Here is a 17939-nt window from a genome sequence, read left to right as displayed (position 1 = left end):
CATTAGATCCAAGTCTCAGTTAAACATTTGTGTAAAAATTTTATCTGTTTTTAAACGATCATCAGCAGCCACTGAAATGTCAAAACATCGACAAAATGTCTATTTCCTACTAGTTACTGCAATATTTGTTTTTTAAAATTTTTTCTTTTTTTACTTCTATGTATCTATGAATGAATTTTATGCAGGTCCTGCATGATGGCGGTCACAACAAGAAGGTTCAAGGCTCAAGGCTCAGCTGGGGCTCTTCTGTGGTTTGCATGTTCCCCTTGTGCATGTGTGGGTTTTCTAACAAAGTCCGGAAACAGTTCTGTTTGTTTAACCAGTGTTTCTAAAGTCTCCCCTCACTGGATTTTGTTCCTCTTTGCGATGAACTGGCAGCTTACCTCTTGCCTGGTAGCAGCTGGGATAGTCTTTAGCCCCGCATCCCTGAATTAGACAACTGATGGATAGGATGAATTAATGTTTTTTTTGTTTTGTCTTTGGTGTTTTGTTTTTTTTCTTGTATTTAAAAAAAAACAACACTTTTTTCTTGCCTTTTATTTACTAAGAAACAACACAATAAAACAAACAAAAAACTTTACTTGTGTCTGTGCCATTTAGCTGCATGGACACATCTTCAAAGACGTGGCTGCCGCATCAGAGTCAGTTTGGGTTGGTTGGTCAAGTGGAGGTTTGCTGTGGTGGACCTGGAGTTTTAACCCCAAGTGAGTCAGTTTAGCTAAGAACCAGTCTGCTTTTTTTCCACTGTCGTTTTCTCTCAGCTTCGTCTCCAGTCTGTTTTGGTCCAGTAAAGTTCTCTGTTATTTATGTCTTTACATGTGCCCTTTAATGCTGCTATTTTGAGTGTTTTTAGTGATCAGTGAAAGGTTTAACATGCACATTTATCTTGGCTCGGCCATTGTTCTCCACTTCTTTTCAGCACAAAGAAGCTTCTCAAAATTACCTCAGTGTTTCAGTTTATTTTTATTTCTTTAGTCATACTCTGGGTTTGATTCTGCAAAAGAAAAACGGCACAGTCTTTGAAACTCTTGCAGACTTTCCCTACTCACTTCTGGAGCAATTTCTGCTTCTTTCAGGAACAAGATGAGGAATATTTCCAGGTTTTTTAGCGCTGCGTGTAAAGCCGCAATTTCATTCCAAACATTAAGACCTGTACTGTTGCTAAAAGTGTGAGGAAGTTTATGCTTCAGGGAAAATGCGTTGCAAATGATCTTAAACTAAATTTCAGTCACAGTCGGTGTCAAGAGCTTCAAATGACTGTTTGATCTCTAGAACTTCAATCCCAGCTCTTTAATTTGAGTCTGAACATTTGTAAGGACAGCAATAATGCTTCTAAATACTCTAGAAGAAATGAAGGTATTTTGATGGAGAACAGTGCACAAGCTGCAAACATGTTCCTATGGTAACTAGGCCACACTCCCCTTGGCTAGTTCTCACACACAAGCAGAGGGACAGGCAGGAGAAAGACAGGAATACTGGAAAACACACATGATGAAGGGCAACTTCAGGTTGTTTATTTAGCTTGCTGTTAATCTTCCTTTCTTCACTAAGAAGGCAATTTTATGTTTACTCAGCCTTAAGAAATCTTGGTTACATTGCAGAATGCCTGGAGATGCTTCTTATGTGTGTTTCGCCTCCTGTTTCTCCAAAAATATCCGTTAGGTTTTAAGCTGATCACAGGTTCTTTCCCGTGGCTCCCTCGCGCCCACACTGCCCCTTCTTCCTCAACCCCTCCACCCACCTTTTCTTTCAAATCCTGCAGCTCTGCCTCTTCTATGCATTTTACATTTGCCTCATTACAGTGCTGTTTCTAAACATAGCACAAGAGTGGCTCTGAATGCAGTGAGAGGTGTCATTTTTTTTATTGCTCAACTTTTCTAATCATTAAACCAGCATTTTTAATTTTCCTCCACATTTTGGGAACACAGCATTATTACCTTTTTAATGCCTTTAGCTGTTCATTGTGTATGCTAATGTAATTAAGCTAACTGCAGTAAGTCTCTATGTTTTGGTCCACAGATAAAGGGTTTTTAACTCGTATCACTTCAATGTCTTAACATTGATGGACAAGTGCCCAGTTATTACCGTAATTTATGCATACATCATTCGTGCATGCTTGTAACTATCTAAGAAGGTTGGAAAGCTTGGATGTCCATTGAAATTGCCGTTATAGAGATTGTTTCCTCCAGGTAAAGAGAAAGATGTTATGTGTTTTAGCTTCCAGTCAGAGAAGAGAGAAGCACATAACCAGGGAATGAGTTTTCATTGGTTTCCCATGAAGAAACACCAGCAATCTACTCTTTTAATCAATTAAATTAGTTTTCACCAAAGTATCCAGACAGCAATACTACAAAAAGCCAAACACAAAAACCTTAAAGCTGTAGGAACCTTAAAATCACCAGCCCCAATGATAGAGGCAACTAGTTCAACTGCTTTAACCTGCATCATCTGTTTTTTTGATAAAAATCTTCAACTTGTTTTTCAGTTTAGTTAAGAGTTTTTCATACCAAAGGAAAAAAAGCAAGATATACCAGTCATCCAAACACAATTCAAATATGTTAAAATAAGACTCTGAATAGTTAAATATCAAGAGGCGTCCTCTGGTGTTAAATGCTAGGTGTATATCTGCTGAATGACTTCATCAAAAAGATTGTTCACCAGTTCAGATGAACTGGTAATTGGATACTTTTCAATCGAACTAAAGATTTTCACAAATCATTAATGCACAAAGGATACAAATAATTTTTGTCACTGTATAATGGTGACCTGCAATGTTGGTGGTTGAATCGATAAGTCTTAGAGTAAAAACTGCCAAACCTCCCAGTGTAAAGACTGCAGAGGCAGGTGTTGGTGGTGAACCTCAACATAAGCAGTGCATCACTACTATGGAAGTCTAAGAAAGTAGCTAGAGCAACACAGTCTGGTATCTAGAGAAGATGGACTCAAGACAAAAAGGCATCATTTTTTTTAGTGAATAAGTTTTAGAGATTAAGCCATTGCATCATCATACTAGGTCATATAGATTGACAGAAAAGTATTAATCCCCAAAGGGGATATTCGGTTGTCACATGTCTTTATTACTGAAGGTAGCCATTTTTAAACATATTAATCCAAGGAGAATGTAAGAAATTTTAATTTAATTTCATAAAACTAGGTAATGTTTATTCAGAATGTAGATGATCAAGTATTATTAAATAAGCTATACATTTTGTTTTAATGTAACAGTATTATCGACTTATATTATGACTATTTGTTGCAATTGGAAAAATATCAAATTCCCATGCCATAATCATTGGTTGGTTGTCATCATGAGCTGTATTTACTAGATGGAATATGGCAATTATGGAGACTCCCATATGACATGAGTGCGACATCTGCCCCAGCAGGCTTGTCTGTGAGTCACTGGAGGCTCTTTGTTGTCACATGCTCCAGACCAGTCATAACGAGACTGGTGTGTGTGATCTGTTTCTGGAAACTGTCGCTTCAGACTGGTCTGCTGCATCAACACTATGGGTAGTCAGTTTTTAATCAGTAAGTTTAGCTCATGCTCAGTTAAAAAGGAAAAAAAAAAAAAAAAAATTTGATTTATAATTTTTATTGACTTCCTTAATCTATGGTAGACCACACACACACGACATCACAGTTTAAACAACAGCTTCCAAACATCCCACTAAATAACTGATAGTCTTAAGTTTGCACTAAAATTCTTCTTGAATGTTTTTAATATTTTTAATATGAATGAATCTTTAAATACACATTGTCACCTAATATTACCTTCTTAAAATGAAATGGTTATTACAAATAATAACATATAACAAAAACTGCTCATGGAAACTTGCATATTTTGTTCCACTGGTAATGTCTGTGAAAATGTTGTCTACACTGAAAATTTTGAGTCAGTCGTGTCGAACTCTGGTCTTTAAGGGTCACTATCCTGGAAGTTGTTATTTCCCTGCTCCACGACACCTTATTCAAATCAAATGCTTCTTGTCAAGTTCTTTACCATGCCTCACTAATTTCAGTCATGTGTTTTAGAGCAGGAAAAAGACAAAAACCTTCAAGATGGCGGCTTCAAGGACTGAAGTTTGAAACTTGTTCTCTGGATAGTATTCAAACTCTTTAAAAAAAAACACAAATAAATTAAGTGACTTCAAAGCTTTGCAATATTTGTGAAAACTTTATTTTAAATCTTAGGATTTGCTCTTTTATCACTATGACTGGCAAAGCAAATTACCTGCCAGATCTTTCACTGTTAATTGTAGTAGATTGTGATGAAATATCTCCTCTCTGGATATCTTTACACAGAACAAACATTCATCTAACAAATGTGCTGCAAAATTAGCTACAAACATGCATGTTTCCTTCAGCTCAAACTGTAAATAACAGCGGCTTGCTGACGTTGTTTCCTAACTGGATAATCAGATTTGAGGTTGGGTGCACATAAAAAATCTATATTTAGTCCACAAGTGAAGGAAAAAGGCAAATCCCCAATTTGAATGCCAATAAGCCAATATTATCATGATAACAAAACAGCAGTGCAGCATAGTACTGTTAATGTGAGATTATGCTGGTGTTAGCACTTGGCTCAAAGCATCACTGCTGATTGAATCAGACTTGCTCCCTTGTTCCATTTAGGACATATTAATGTTTTTAAGAAACTGCTTCTCACAGATCTTTATGTTGGAATGAAATTAGGGGTTCAAATAAATAATGGTATGCAGTGCAGCTGTTCTGAGTTTCTCTACTTTTGCTTAATTTTCTATTTGTCACTTTATATTATATAATTATAAATCAATTATCTGCCATCATCGACCTCTACCAGCTAAAGTTAATCAGAATTCAGTTAATGCATCATCTCTCAGGGCTATAAGTTGTCATGTTTTGGGGAGCTGTGTAATTGGGGGGAAAACAGCCATCAGCATTGCTATTAAGTCCTCAGTGCCCATAGATTTTTTTTTTTTTTTTTTTTTTTCCTTTTCTTAACTTACAACATTGAGAGCAAATTTGCATGAAAATTTAGCCAGAAGTGCATCAATGTACATTTTAATTGTAGAATATTTTGTAATATATTTTTATACTAATGCTTTTCTGGACTTTACAAATTGGGTTTCAAGCAGATCCTCTCATCTGCTTTTAAATACTAGGCCACTTAAAAAAAATTAAACCATTATTTTCTACTTAATATCCATTAACTATAAAACTGTCCTCATCCTGAAATTAGTAAAATTGAAATAGAGGAGCTACTCAAGCTTGTGTTTTTATTACTTGGTATAAAAGGACTGATGATCATTGAAATCTGTATAGCATCTTAAAGCTGGCAAGAGGCTAAATCCCTGCTGTAGCCAGCTGCTTATCGGGCCAACAATAAGCTGCCCATGGCAACAGAGAAATTGATAAAAACGAGCGAGAAAGAGAGAAAAGAACAGAATAGAATAAAACAGTCGTTATTGTCCACCAAGAATTAAAAAAAAAAAAAAAAAATTTGGTTCACCAATACAAACATACACAATTAAAACAGATTTAATTGAAAGGTTTAAATGTGAGAGGTAATAAATACTTGAGGTAATAAATACTAGATCATTTATTGTTTGGCCGTGCATTAGCTCGGAGAGGCTAGCAGCTAACATCTTTAGTTGAGTAACCTGCTGTATCAGATTGCTCTTCAAGTGGCTGGCATAGCTAGGCTGGAAATCTTCATCCAGGGGCTGAAGAAGTATAGAAATTTCCGTGGTTACTTTTATGCCAAAGTTAAATTGTCACTGAATTGGCTCCTCTTATCATTGCATAATATTCCACTGCCACCTACTGTTGACTTGGCTGCTGTTTGTGGCTCATCAGGATCTCAATGAGACTTTTAGGTAAAATAGTGAGTTGCATTTCTTTCATTTTGTATTGTATGTCCCCTGTCTTAAAACAAAGGGAAGGTCAGAGTACAAAACTAGCTCATCTTTTTTTCCCAGCTCCAGTCAGAGTAGTCAGTGACTTCCCTTGATTTTGTATTATTGCCATTATTGCCTCTTGCCACAAATCACACAGCAAAGACACATCTTTGTCTTTATTTGAGCAAAGATAAAAGTGATAGAGATATTCTGTATGTTAAATTACTCCTTCATTACTGATTTTTCTTTTTTAATGAGAACTCTTCAAGTTGTTTGTCCTTTTGAAAGTCTCCAGTACTCAGTCTGGACATTTGGCTCAGTGTTGAAGCAAAGACTGATTCAGCTGAATAAATCTATGTTTAATATTTAGTTTAGTAATGATTGTTTTGTTGATTGCACGCCCTGGGTGGTCTAGAGAGTTGACCACTCTTGTCTTTGATGGAAAATATAAAATATCCACAGTAAAACTTAAATTCAGCTTTATAGGTTGTATTTTATTAGAGCTGCTTATGTTGTGTTCACTAAAATGAGGAGATGGCTCACTGTACCTAGTCCTCTTCTTTTCACTTAAATGTAATAAAGTTCTGATGTTTTTATAAAAAAAATCTAAGTTTTTCAAAGATATATAAATAGACATCCTAAAGGTTGAGTATGTTTCTCTAACACCCACTCACAGTCTTCCTCTTTCTGTCTTTCTCTCTGTATCACAGTTAGCTAGAGGCTGTTGCCACCCACACACTCCGTCTTGACAGCAATTTACATTCAGAGGGGCCCAACTGAACACATCCATGTACTCTAACATGTCACGTTTACTTACAACGCCATGTTGCGGGTAACTGTTTTTAGGGTCAGGTGCTAAATATGCTGAATATTATCCTAGCAGGTTATTCAATCCATTCGCTGTGTTAAGATTTGCATCACATGAGCCACAAGAGAAACATTTCCTCCAGCTGAGGAAAATTCCCCCTTGTGGCCAGCTGATGGGCTCAATCCTTTCACTAGAAATGCAGTATTGCATGTCATGTTACTCATGTTTTTTTCTATCATCTTTATTTTGCAGTTTGTGGCAATATCTTCTACAATACAAGCAGGAGCCCTTGGAGTTGTTTCCATGGATACCAAACAATTAGCTGGGTTTCAGAATAGAACCTGGAGAGTAGCCTACTTACAGGCTCTGGGAGCGAGGAAATCATAGCATGACAGAGTGTCTTGATTCTCTGTTACAAAAGGAAAAAACTGCTCCTCTGGGTAATGGGTAATTTCTTGCCCCAACATATCATTCACAAACAAAAATAGAACTGCAGAATGAATAACAACATTAAAGACATTTCTGGCCCTACAAAGCTATCACATGGGTAAATTAGTGACATTTCAAGTATGCTGAACATGGATGTTGGTTAAACATTCAGGTTTAAAAATGCAAAATGTGTAGACTTTTAGTTTTAGAGGTAGGAAGAGGAAATAATTTGGTTAATGGTCCTTAACAAATGTCTACATGAGACATCAGTCAGCCATTAGTATATGCCATTATTCATGTCATGGAGATTGAAAATCCTAGAATACGCTGTATAAATCATTCTTATATTTGTGTTAGGAAATAAATATGAGAACAGAATTTGAACCTTGTAAGCTCCTCTTACTCGGCCATAAAGAGAAAGCGTCAGCTGTGATTCCCTAAAGATACTTGCTCATACTTTTATAGATCCATCAGCATATTGCAGAGTTTGTACTAGCCCAGAGTCAGACTGAAGCCATAACTTTCAAGATGAGTCATTGGAGTGTGGGTCCTCTTTTTTAAAATAGTTCTCACATCAAGTTTTTGCATTTTTTTTTTTTTTTTAAATTTTTTTTTTTACTGACTTTGGATCCACCAGGTTTTCTTGCAGCATGACGGATAGCTCTTTTCTTATACAGACAACATAGAGGTGTCTATCTCATTGTTGACGTCTCTTGTCTCTTTTTGGGACAGAATTTAGCTGTATGTTCTTGTTGGTGTTGTTGTTCGGCTTGAGCTTACCGTACTGGTACCCTGCTTGTCAGTGGTGTGTGTTCTGTCATGTTTTTTTGATGCTGTTTCCTCTCCCTTTATGTAGTCAAAGCAGCTGCTGCAAGGTAATAATGATACATGCTCAGAGAAAGATGATGAATGATACAAAGTTGCTTTTAATTAAAAGCATGAACTGCGTTTAATTTCATTGTAGATTGCTTATCGGTTGTGATAATTATTGAATGCAATGTTTACTATAGAAAAATAGCACATTAATCCAAGTGAAGCACATGCCATGAGTGTAATAGTTTTAATGTATATGATTTATGTCATTCTCATGTTTTGCACCGTTTCTTCGTAGACCAATCTCGCAGGGCAAGTTTTGCCTCTGTAAGACAGTCAAGCATGGAGACCCCTCCTAACACGACTCCGCAGCCCTTCAGGCAGCCGGTGAGTGTAGTGACATCACAGATAATGCATATTGTGGCTGTCTTGGATGTTTAAACTGTTTGTTCACAATGTCAGAGTGACGTTTCTTGTTTACTTCAAAGTTGTTTTACTCTCTCTTTTGTTGAATCCTTAGAGTTTTCTCAATAGGAGGTTAAAGGGTTCCATCAAGAGGGCAAAAAGTCAGCCCAAACTGGACCGGACCAGCAGCTTCAGACAGATGATTCTGCCCCGGTTTCGGAGTGCTGACCAAGAGAGGCAAGTAACCTTTTATATATTTTTTTTTTTGGGAGGCATTCATGTAATTCAGGTTATCATCCATTTATAATCTTTTGTTTTTCTTAATGATTTTCAACTACTGTTTGAGGATAAAGTTTATACAATGCATTTCCACATTTCTAGTTATTCCTGTTTTGTGGGCGAATATGTTTTGACCTCGGAATAATTTCACAATTTATCACATAGTGTGAAAAGCAGGGATGAGGCCCTGGCTGCAACTCGATGGGGAGCTTTTGATATGGTAATCTGAATCTCAAATCCACACGCTTTAGGCCATCTTTAGGATATTTAACTCCAGAAAGCTAACCCTTTGAATCCAGGCATGTTGCTGGCAATGTAAAGTGCTGTCAGCTCCCAGAATCCTTTAGAAGTATATGGGTGTTTGAGGAATCACAGTAATCTGAACTTTGCATGACATTTTCTGTCACTGGCAACATGGTCGGATTGAGTCCACAGTCTGGTCATAACCAGTGAGAATCTTATTCAGACCATGTGCACTTAAATATTTGGGCATATAGCAGCACTATTTGAAATGAACTGCCCATGCAGATTATCTGAATGTCCCGAATCTGAATTTCTCGATGTGAACGCCTTCTGGCTGGTTATTGCAATGTGACTGTAGTGTTGTAGTTTTTGAGCACATGAAAATTTTCCCCATTGTGACGATAATGTATTTTTTTTATTTGATCAGCAGTAAAGTAAAGTCCAAATGGCTAGCCAAGTTTACAAGTTCAGATGATGGATGACAGAAGAGACGCTTTTTCAATTTTCCACTTTTTAACATTTTAAACCCATAATGTTTTTTTTTAGCATTTTAAGTGAATGCTACATTACACATTTTTACACAATGTCACTTTTCCCCATCAGTGTTTTACTTTGATTACATTTTTTGTAGCCTGGCATGCCAGACTGGACTGCTCTATGTATTCAATACAGAGCGACTCAGTCTGGAGTCCCTCTCCTTCACGGAGATTCGCATTTGTCTTAAACAACCGGCCACTCTGATTGGTCTATCTAAGGAGACTCTTGCCTCTTGCCTTGAGTCACCACGTATTCTACAAAACATTCAAGATGGCGCATGGACATAGCAAGAGTTTGTTTCTTTGTTTTCGTTGCAAAGTATTAGTTTCTGACTCACGATTAGGTTTAAAAAGCAACACCAAGTTGCCAATAACGCAATGTAGCCTCAGGTCTTTACAGCAAAAACGACACAGGTCAATGATGTCTTCTGTACTAAACGCCATGTTTATTTTCTTCTGTTGCGTTCGCCCTACTGAACACTTCCGGACAATGTAGGCTGCCGCTTTACTGATGTCACATCTGCCATTTTTCTGATTGGTTTAGTCTGCGATTGTTTGTCCCGCCTTAGAAATCCATTGATGTGAGTTCCCAGACTCTATGCTGGTACAACCGGAGAGTCTGGCTTGCCAGGTTACTTTTTTTGGCCCAAATAACGCCGGTGTTGCAACAAGTCAACAGTTTCCATAACAGTTTAAACATATTTTAGTTTGGCTTTCTCACCAAGAGCATGATAGTCCTCCACTGTACCTGTCTTCTACTGGAAATAAACACAAACTGCTGTTTGATCCTACATTAAAATATTCTTTAACATAGTTAAAAATCAAAAAGGTTCTGGATGAAGATGTATTCAAAGCATCTGACTCAAGAGAACATAAGAGCTCAAGGCAAATCCAGTCACTGCCTGTAATGGAAAATTTCATTCAGATTTCATCAGTAGAATTTCATAAGAATTAGATGATGATTGGCCACTAAGTTCCTAATCCAAATTTAAGTCACTGCCATTAATCTTTAATTCTTACTTGTCGAATACTTTTATTTGTATTCAGGTTACACGGAGAACGACACATCAGTGAAAGAACAAAGTATTCACACGTAGAATTACAACTTCTAAATAAAGTCAGACTAACACTGGAACATTTTAACCTCTGGCTGGGATGACAAATCGCAGAGTGGAATAAGACATTTAATTGTTAAAATCAAGCTGGCATAATACTTTATACAATTTATAACTTGATGCATAATAGAATAAAACACATTATCCTTGCCTGAATGAATCATTTCTTCTTTCTAAAATCCATGAATTCCCATCAGCCCTGCCCGCTTTTAAAATCACTCACTACTGCACACTTGCACGCCAGCATTAGGATTTATGTTATCCTCCTTTAATCCGTGCGTTACAAAACTGAAGTATATTTTGAGCATTTCAAAACCTCTTCTGTCTTCATGTTGCTGACGCAGAATGTGCACATATCTTTGGTTGCCAGCGGTGCTCTGATGAGCTCTCACAATGCTCTTCACTCCGACTGTGTCTGCCCCGCTGAAGGACGCTGCCTTTAGTGATGCCTTCACAGATGATTTCAGACTGCTTTCAGGCAGTTACTGAAGATACTCTTTGAGTGGTATTTATAGAAGCAGTAAAACAATTTATCCAGGCTCTGTTGTCAGAGCTGTGGTGCATTACAAATGAATGCAAAATAAATGAAGTGAAGGCTTATAAAAGCTTACTGGATGTGAAGGATATATTGACACTAAAAGAGAGAAGTTGGTTTGCTCAATGCATATTCTGGCTCCACATAATTAAATGCACTTTCATTTAAACTGGCACTTTAAAAGGCTTTTTCTTGTCAGATTTGATGAAGTTACTCAACAGTGTAAAACTAATTATACTGTTAAATTCAAATTTGTGCAAATTACAAATGTGTTTCCTTATTATTATTACTTTAGGAATTTATATTGATGAGCAAAAGCAAAACTTTATAGTCTGTTTTTAATTGCGATGCACATGTATGTATGTATATATGTGTGTGTATGTATATATATATATATATATATATATATATATATATATATATATATATATAAATAAATATATATATAATATATGTCCTCAACAAACCTGCTTTAACTGCTGGCTCCTTTTACTAAGTTTAGAAATTTCAATATTTCTTATTGTGCATCTGTAACCTTGAATAACACACAATAAAATAAATCTTGCTGCTTTTTGCTGATCTTTGAAAATCTTTACTCTAATCCTTCTAAAAATGGAGGTATTGACATACTTATCTTAAACTAAACAGATGTTCTCTTTAAAAGCTGCATTTGGCACTTTCTAAATTTAAATCCTAAATATGAGAATTGCATAAATCTGCATCACAGGCTAAAAACACTGTTCAGTTTAATGTGTCTTTAAAGACACACTACAAAACTTTTGCCATTTTCCTTGTCAGGTGCCCCCTATTGACGGCTAATTTTCCATCCATCTTGCATCTTGCCTGAGCTGTTAGCTCTCTCTAGCAAGCAAAAGACAATCTTACAATGACTCTTGTTTAGTCACTTTCTCTATATCAATCTTCTTGCGTTTCTTTGCTGAATTAGCATCGTTGCACGTTCAAAACAGCCAGTGCGCTTTCTAGTGTGAAGTGAAACTGCAGCAACATCATGCAGGGTCCCAAAAGTAAAGACGTATAGCACAGTTTCTAAGCCTCAGGACACTGCTGGGCAGCAGCGGCTCCAGAAATACACATGCTAGATGTCACTGTGTCATCCAACAAGTCAGAAAGTTACGTTCTGGGTGTTTAAGTTAGTGATTTTATCATTTGTGGTCTAGCTAAAGTTGTTTTCATACAAGCACTGCAGCATCATTCTTTCAGATGTGTTTCATCTGAGATTGTAAGCATTTGCGCTGGAGTTCTTGCTGAAAACTCAGTAACCAGTAACTTGGTAGAGTCCCGAAAAGGAGCAAGGGCGACCATGTGGGAAAACAGCAGGCAGCTTGCTGCAGCATTTTCAGTGAGCGAGTGTGCATGCTGACAAGAGTTGCTACTTAACTGTTCTCTGCTGACCTACATGTTGCTTTTTGCTAATTTTTTGCCCTTGTGGACATGCGTCCAAATGTAGCATTGAAAGCATCACAAAAACAGTCATCAGGGAGCCTAATTCACCATCTGTGAGGTGCTGTAAACAAAACAAAGCGATTTCTTTTAAATTTCCTGATGCAGTTAGGTAGCATTTAAAACACTGAACACTTTCCAACAGTGTAGTCTGCAACTGACCAGACATCTGTTTGTAATATGCTCATCCATCTTCCTCAGATTCTCAGATGTGTATCCGCTGAAAGGACTTTAGTTTCAAACGTGTATGGTTCAATCTTTACAATATTTACAGTTAAAATAAATGAGGTTTCTGCAGCCACGTTTACTGATGGCAAATTTTGAAAGAGGACAGCAGCTGTTTCACTGAGCCTTAGCAGCAGATGTAGTCATCAATCATAGCAGAACGCTCTGTTACACTTCAAAACATTTCTAATTTCTTGGTGTCTTTTGGTGACATTGAAGCTATACCGGAATGAATTATTATTTAGTTCCCAGATCAATTTTCTGAAGGGGGGCAGGAGAGAGTACTGGTCCACTCAGCACCACCTGCAAGAAAAAGTATAATCCCATTAAAACACAGAGTTACTGTGTGTATGGATTGATTAATTTATTTTACAGGGCTGACAGGTGATGTCATAACTGTTTCCTGTTCTTCAGTGTATGAATGAATCACAACAACGTCCTGGATATAGAACAGTTGTTTTACCATTTTTCAGCAAAAATGACCTTATTTCTAAAGTTGTCTCACCAACCTTTAGAAGGGAAACTCAAAGAGAAACTTTTAAACACATCTGGAAAAAAAAACCCCAAAAAACCCCCAGCAACTTTGTTTTCTATAGCAGCGTACTCCGGAACAAATTTTGATGCCTCTGATTCTGAATAGTTTGTTCCTAACGGCATAGTTAGCTGCAAACAGGTAGAAACCGTGTTTAAAAGTTTAGCACCACCACTATTTTATTCAGTTTTTCGTTAATCCTCATAAGCTGCCTCCAACGTGGTAGCTACTCTTTCTGGGGTCTGCATATGCTGAAGGGTTACAAAAACTGCTCAAAAGAACAAAATGATACAAAAAAAACAAAACAATGTAATAAATATTATATCTGAAGTAATAAATCAATTTAAAAACAAATATATGACAAATAAGACACGACAATCACGACAATTTGCCTTGTGGGGCACATTAGTGATTATAACTAGTAACATAATCAATTGCCTTGGTTGGCTAAATAAAGAAAGGGGAAAAGACACAAATTTGTCCATGAAGAGTATGACAGTCAGAGACAAATCTTCACTTTGGAGGGTGTTTTCTAAAATATTCACTTTAAGTCTCCAAAAACTTTACCGACACATGGCTGCTCGGCACAAACACACAAAAAAAATTGCAGGTAGAAAAAAATACATGTGTTCATGTGTTCAAGGCTGGCTATGTGATAGCCTGACTTTGGACAACGAAAAGCAAACAATCAACTGGCCTGAGTGACCTGGAAAGCACATATATTTTTAAGAAGTTTAAAAGATATAAAAGAGTAAACCTATTAAGTGTTTTCTAAGTCAACAATAAAACCAAAATCAATCTTCAAGATGGAGGGCCAAATTGAAGACCAACTTGCTAACAAATGTTTGGTAATACATTTTCACCTGACAAAGATCCATTTAGGTGTGAAGAAGAAAAAAAGACAGGAACACTTTTTCAGAGAAGGGTGAAGCTACATTAACATTTTACTTCCATTTGTCTTCTCTGTGTGATGTTTTTCTGTGATTCACTCTCATCAGGATGCAGTAGCTTGCAGCTCAAGAGGCCCTCCTGACAGCTTTTTCTAGTTGTGTGTTCAGAGGAGGGGTCACATCCCAGTGGAATCTTGCTTGCATTGTGATCAAAATTTTATGCAGTCCTCATGCAATCCAGTCACGACGCACATATGGGAAATTTAAAGCTGTGGAGAGGGAGAGAATAAAAATGTAGTGCTGACAGCACACTTTCCTGTCGCCACAGGAGATGCGTTACAGACATATTTGGGGCGGGTGTGGATGTCCACAAGGAGAATATCACTTACCGGAGGATGTTATGAAGCTTTTGTTCTGAAATGCAGAAGCCCATTTTAAATGTTTAAACAAATTACACATGAACCCGGTGGGTTTTGTTGGGGGCTGCGCTGGTGGGAGAGCTTTAATAATGTTAGGGTTTCAGCGACTGCCTCAATCATCATGCTCTGCTCTCCTACCACCGCCGTTCACCGCTGCCTCAGACAGCTGCCTTCACAGCCTGCTTTGAGTTCTGCCCACACACGCTTAATTCACCCGGTAGTGTTAAGTTGACTTTGCTATAAACCCACAGCATCCAACTTCACACTTCAGCTTTCCAACGCAGCTGCTCTACCTTTGCTGCCAATCGAAGCATTTTTTCACAGGCTGCGTTCTGCACTGACATTTCTCTTCAGATATGAATATTCACCACACCTCTGATCAACATGGAAGCCTGTTTCCAGCTTTTCTCTTTGGTTTCCAATCAGCTTTAATCCAATTTCACTCCTATTTTTTTTTAAATAGTGCAGCTGAAAACTACACCTTTTAAATTTAATTACTTTTCTTTAGTTGGTCCTGAAATTTTTTCTAGAAGTTGTGCATTTTTTTTTTTTAATTTTTGGAAAGAATCCAAGTATCTGTTTAGTAATGATTGTTATTATTAATATAGGAGGTTCCAGGACTTATTTTCATTATTAAATACATTTACCAAATCACCTGCTTTTTCTCTAAAGTATAATGTAATGGACAGTTTCTTTTGTTCTTCTTCTTATTTCTTCTTTTTCTTCCTCCTTTTTTTATTTTATTCTTCCTGTTCCTCCTCCTTCTTTATGATGGGGGATGGGTTTGAAGTCAAGATTCGATTCAGTCAGTTGGTTTCTATTAGTTGGGCTTTTCATGAATTGGCTTGCACTGATGTGTCTTTAAAGTGCCCTGAGACAACATGGTTGCGAAGTGGCTCTATACAAATAAAGCTAAATTGAATTGATTGTCACTCGGGATGTTTGGTATGCCCCCCCCCCAAACCTAAAATCATTCACTATATTGTTATTTTTAGAGCCTTGTTATTGACCTACTGATAATATTTGCTGATATCGGCATTGAAGTGCAATGTCTGAAACAATCTGTATCATTTTTTACTTTTTTAATGACACAGCCTTTACACAATATACATATACTATATGTTAAACTCTTCAGCTATGTGTCCTCTTATCTAAAACACAAAATGTAAGAAATTTTTTGTATAATATTTGAAATATTTTTGTTTGTTCGGCACAAATAGTATTGATTGATATTGTTGTAAGAATTTAAGAGTTTGACAAATTCGCTAGGTTTAATATCTGTAAAGAAGAATTTTGAAGATCTCTAGTTATTTTCCTTATACAGAATTAGAAATATAAAGGACAAGAGTATTGCCCACTTCAGAATCTTATAAGTTGCTTGTGTATCCTTGGAGAAAAGCTTTAAATGTCCCTATTTTTAATGTTCCACAAAAAGCATCCCTGCAAATAAATTGCAACCCCAGACAGAGATGTTTACCAAAAAGACATTTTCTTCTTTACTTGGTTCTCTGTTAACTGCATCTCAGCCACAAAAGCTACAACTGAGCGTGAAGAATGGGTGCTTACTCATGGCTCGTGGTCTTGATGGTAACACATATTCAGTCTCAGCAAGAATTTTCTTGTATTTAGCTGTTTGCGGACCTTACTGCACCTTGGCTCACCTTTCTGCTTCAAATTCCACTTTTTTCCTCTAAAGGTTGCCTCTTGATCACACTGCTCCCATCCCTTACACTTATATTTACTATTTTTGTTGACTGCAGGGGGTCTGAGCTGCTCTAAACTGAAATCTTTGCCCCACAGTTCACAATACCGACATTATATTGGCTTTTCAAGTATTTGATGTGGGAGGCACACATTGCCCTGCAGAGGACATGGACAGATTATGAAACTGCAGTCTTCCAGGCAAGGATGTCTAAAAAGGCCCATACCCGTCCCACTCAGGACAGACCTACCTACGCTAAAAAGACAAAAACCATCCAATTTCCATGCTTTTTTAATTCTACAATGTATTTACCATTTTTCATTCAGTTTTCTTCTGAACATCATCCTAATTTTTCTGGAGTAAAGCCTGGGCCCAGTGCAGCCGTTCATTAATCCTTCTGTGTCTCTGGGAGACCATTGTTTGGATATGCCGTTACTGGGTTGAGGTTACTTGGTCCGTAAGAATATTTAAGTGGGTGTTGTCTGCTAAAACTACATCCAAACTGGTAACACTTGACTGTATAACAAGGTTATTTTTAATCAGGGTTTTATTGTTTAAGCTATGGACTATGGAGTATGAGGAGTATCATAAGAGTCAACTGCAAGCTGAAAACCTGCCTGTCTAAAATTTTTAATATAAACAGATTAATTCTCAAAAATGTTATTGTATCACAAAGGTAAGCCAAGGTGTCTATTTGTACAGCACAATTCAGCAACAGGGGGATTTCAAAGTGCTTTACAGAGACATTAAAACAGGAAAAAAAAGAAGCATAAAAACATCTTTATGAACTCTAAAAATAAGTCAGATCTTCTTCTCTCACTAGGACACGCTTGATGCAAAGCTTCAAAGAATCCCACTCCCACGAGTCGCTTCTTTCCCCCAGCAGTGCTGCAGAGGCCCTGGACCTAGTTTTGGATGAAGATGCCATAATCAAGCCTGTCCACTCAAGCATTTTAGGACAAGAGTACTGCTTTGAGGTCTGTCATGTTGTTTGACATGTCCTTTTTCATGGTTTGATTGATTGGAAAGATTTTCACAACAACATGACTGATACTTGATTTGTATCAGTTTAAAATTCACTTTTAGGCAACATGTTAGTAAAGAAGATGCAACACCCGAGTGTAACCAGTGGACAAAGTATATAATGATATATAAAATATTTAAATTATTTTTTTTTCTGCATTGTGCTTTCTGTAAAATATAAATAATATCTTTTTAATTTACTGTATGGTACTAATGATATGTGATCTCACTGATACATGTATTCAGAAAATATTAGCTAATTACCAGTATATTAATTACTTGATAAGTGTTTCTGCTTTTAATACTATATCAAAAATGAGAAATTTCTTTCCACAGATGACAATGTTCCTTTTCCAGTATCTCCAGAATCACGATGCACCTACACATATCTATAGAAGCTCATAAGTGACAATAAACAAGAACAGTTGTCTTGATAATAAAAGTAGTTATTAGTCATAATCACACATGAAACAATAAGCAATTATGGCTAAACTTTTATTTCTCCTACAGGTAACCACCAATTCAGGGACAAAATGTTTTGCCTGCCGCTCAGCTTCAGAAAGAGACAAATGGATTGAAAATCTTCAACGTGCCGTAAAACCTAACAAGGTAGATTTGGTGCAGTAGATTTTCTTTTTCTGATTT

General features: G+C 36.9%; 1 protein-coding gene across 1 annotated transcript in view; it reads left to right on the top strand.

The window, feature by feature from the left end:
- Positions 1-604: 604 nt before the first annotated feature.
- The window catches only part of LOC306770040 (ras/Rap GTPase-activating protein SynGAP-like), a gene marked incomplete at both ends in the record, with an annotated part of 42502 nt that continues 25167 nt past the window's right edge, over positions 605-17939 (top strand). The window contains 5 exons of the mRNA XM_079258811.1: positions 605-704; positions 8228-8316; positions 8450-8571; positions 17095-17248; positions 17805-17903. Coding sequence (XP_079114937.1) covers positions 605-704; positions 8228-8316; positions 8450-8571; positions 17095-17248; positions 17805-17903 — 564 coding nt within the window. The remainder of the gene's footprint in view (positions 705-8227; positions 8317-8449; positions 8572-17094; positions 17249-17804; positions 17904-17939) is intronic.

Source organism: Telmatherina bonti, assembly GCF_933228915.1.
Source record: "Telmatherina bonti genome assembly, chromosome: 19".
In the NCBI taxonomy this organism is placed as follows: domain Eukaryota; kingdom Metazoa; phylum Chordata; class Actinopteri; order Atheriniformes; family Telmatherinidae; genus Telmatherina; species Telmatherina bonti.
The sequence above is the reverse complement of the archived record's forward strand: the minus strand, read 5'-3'. Positions and strand labels throughout refer to the sequence as shown.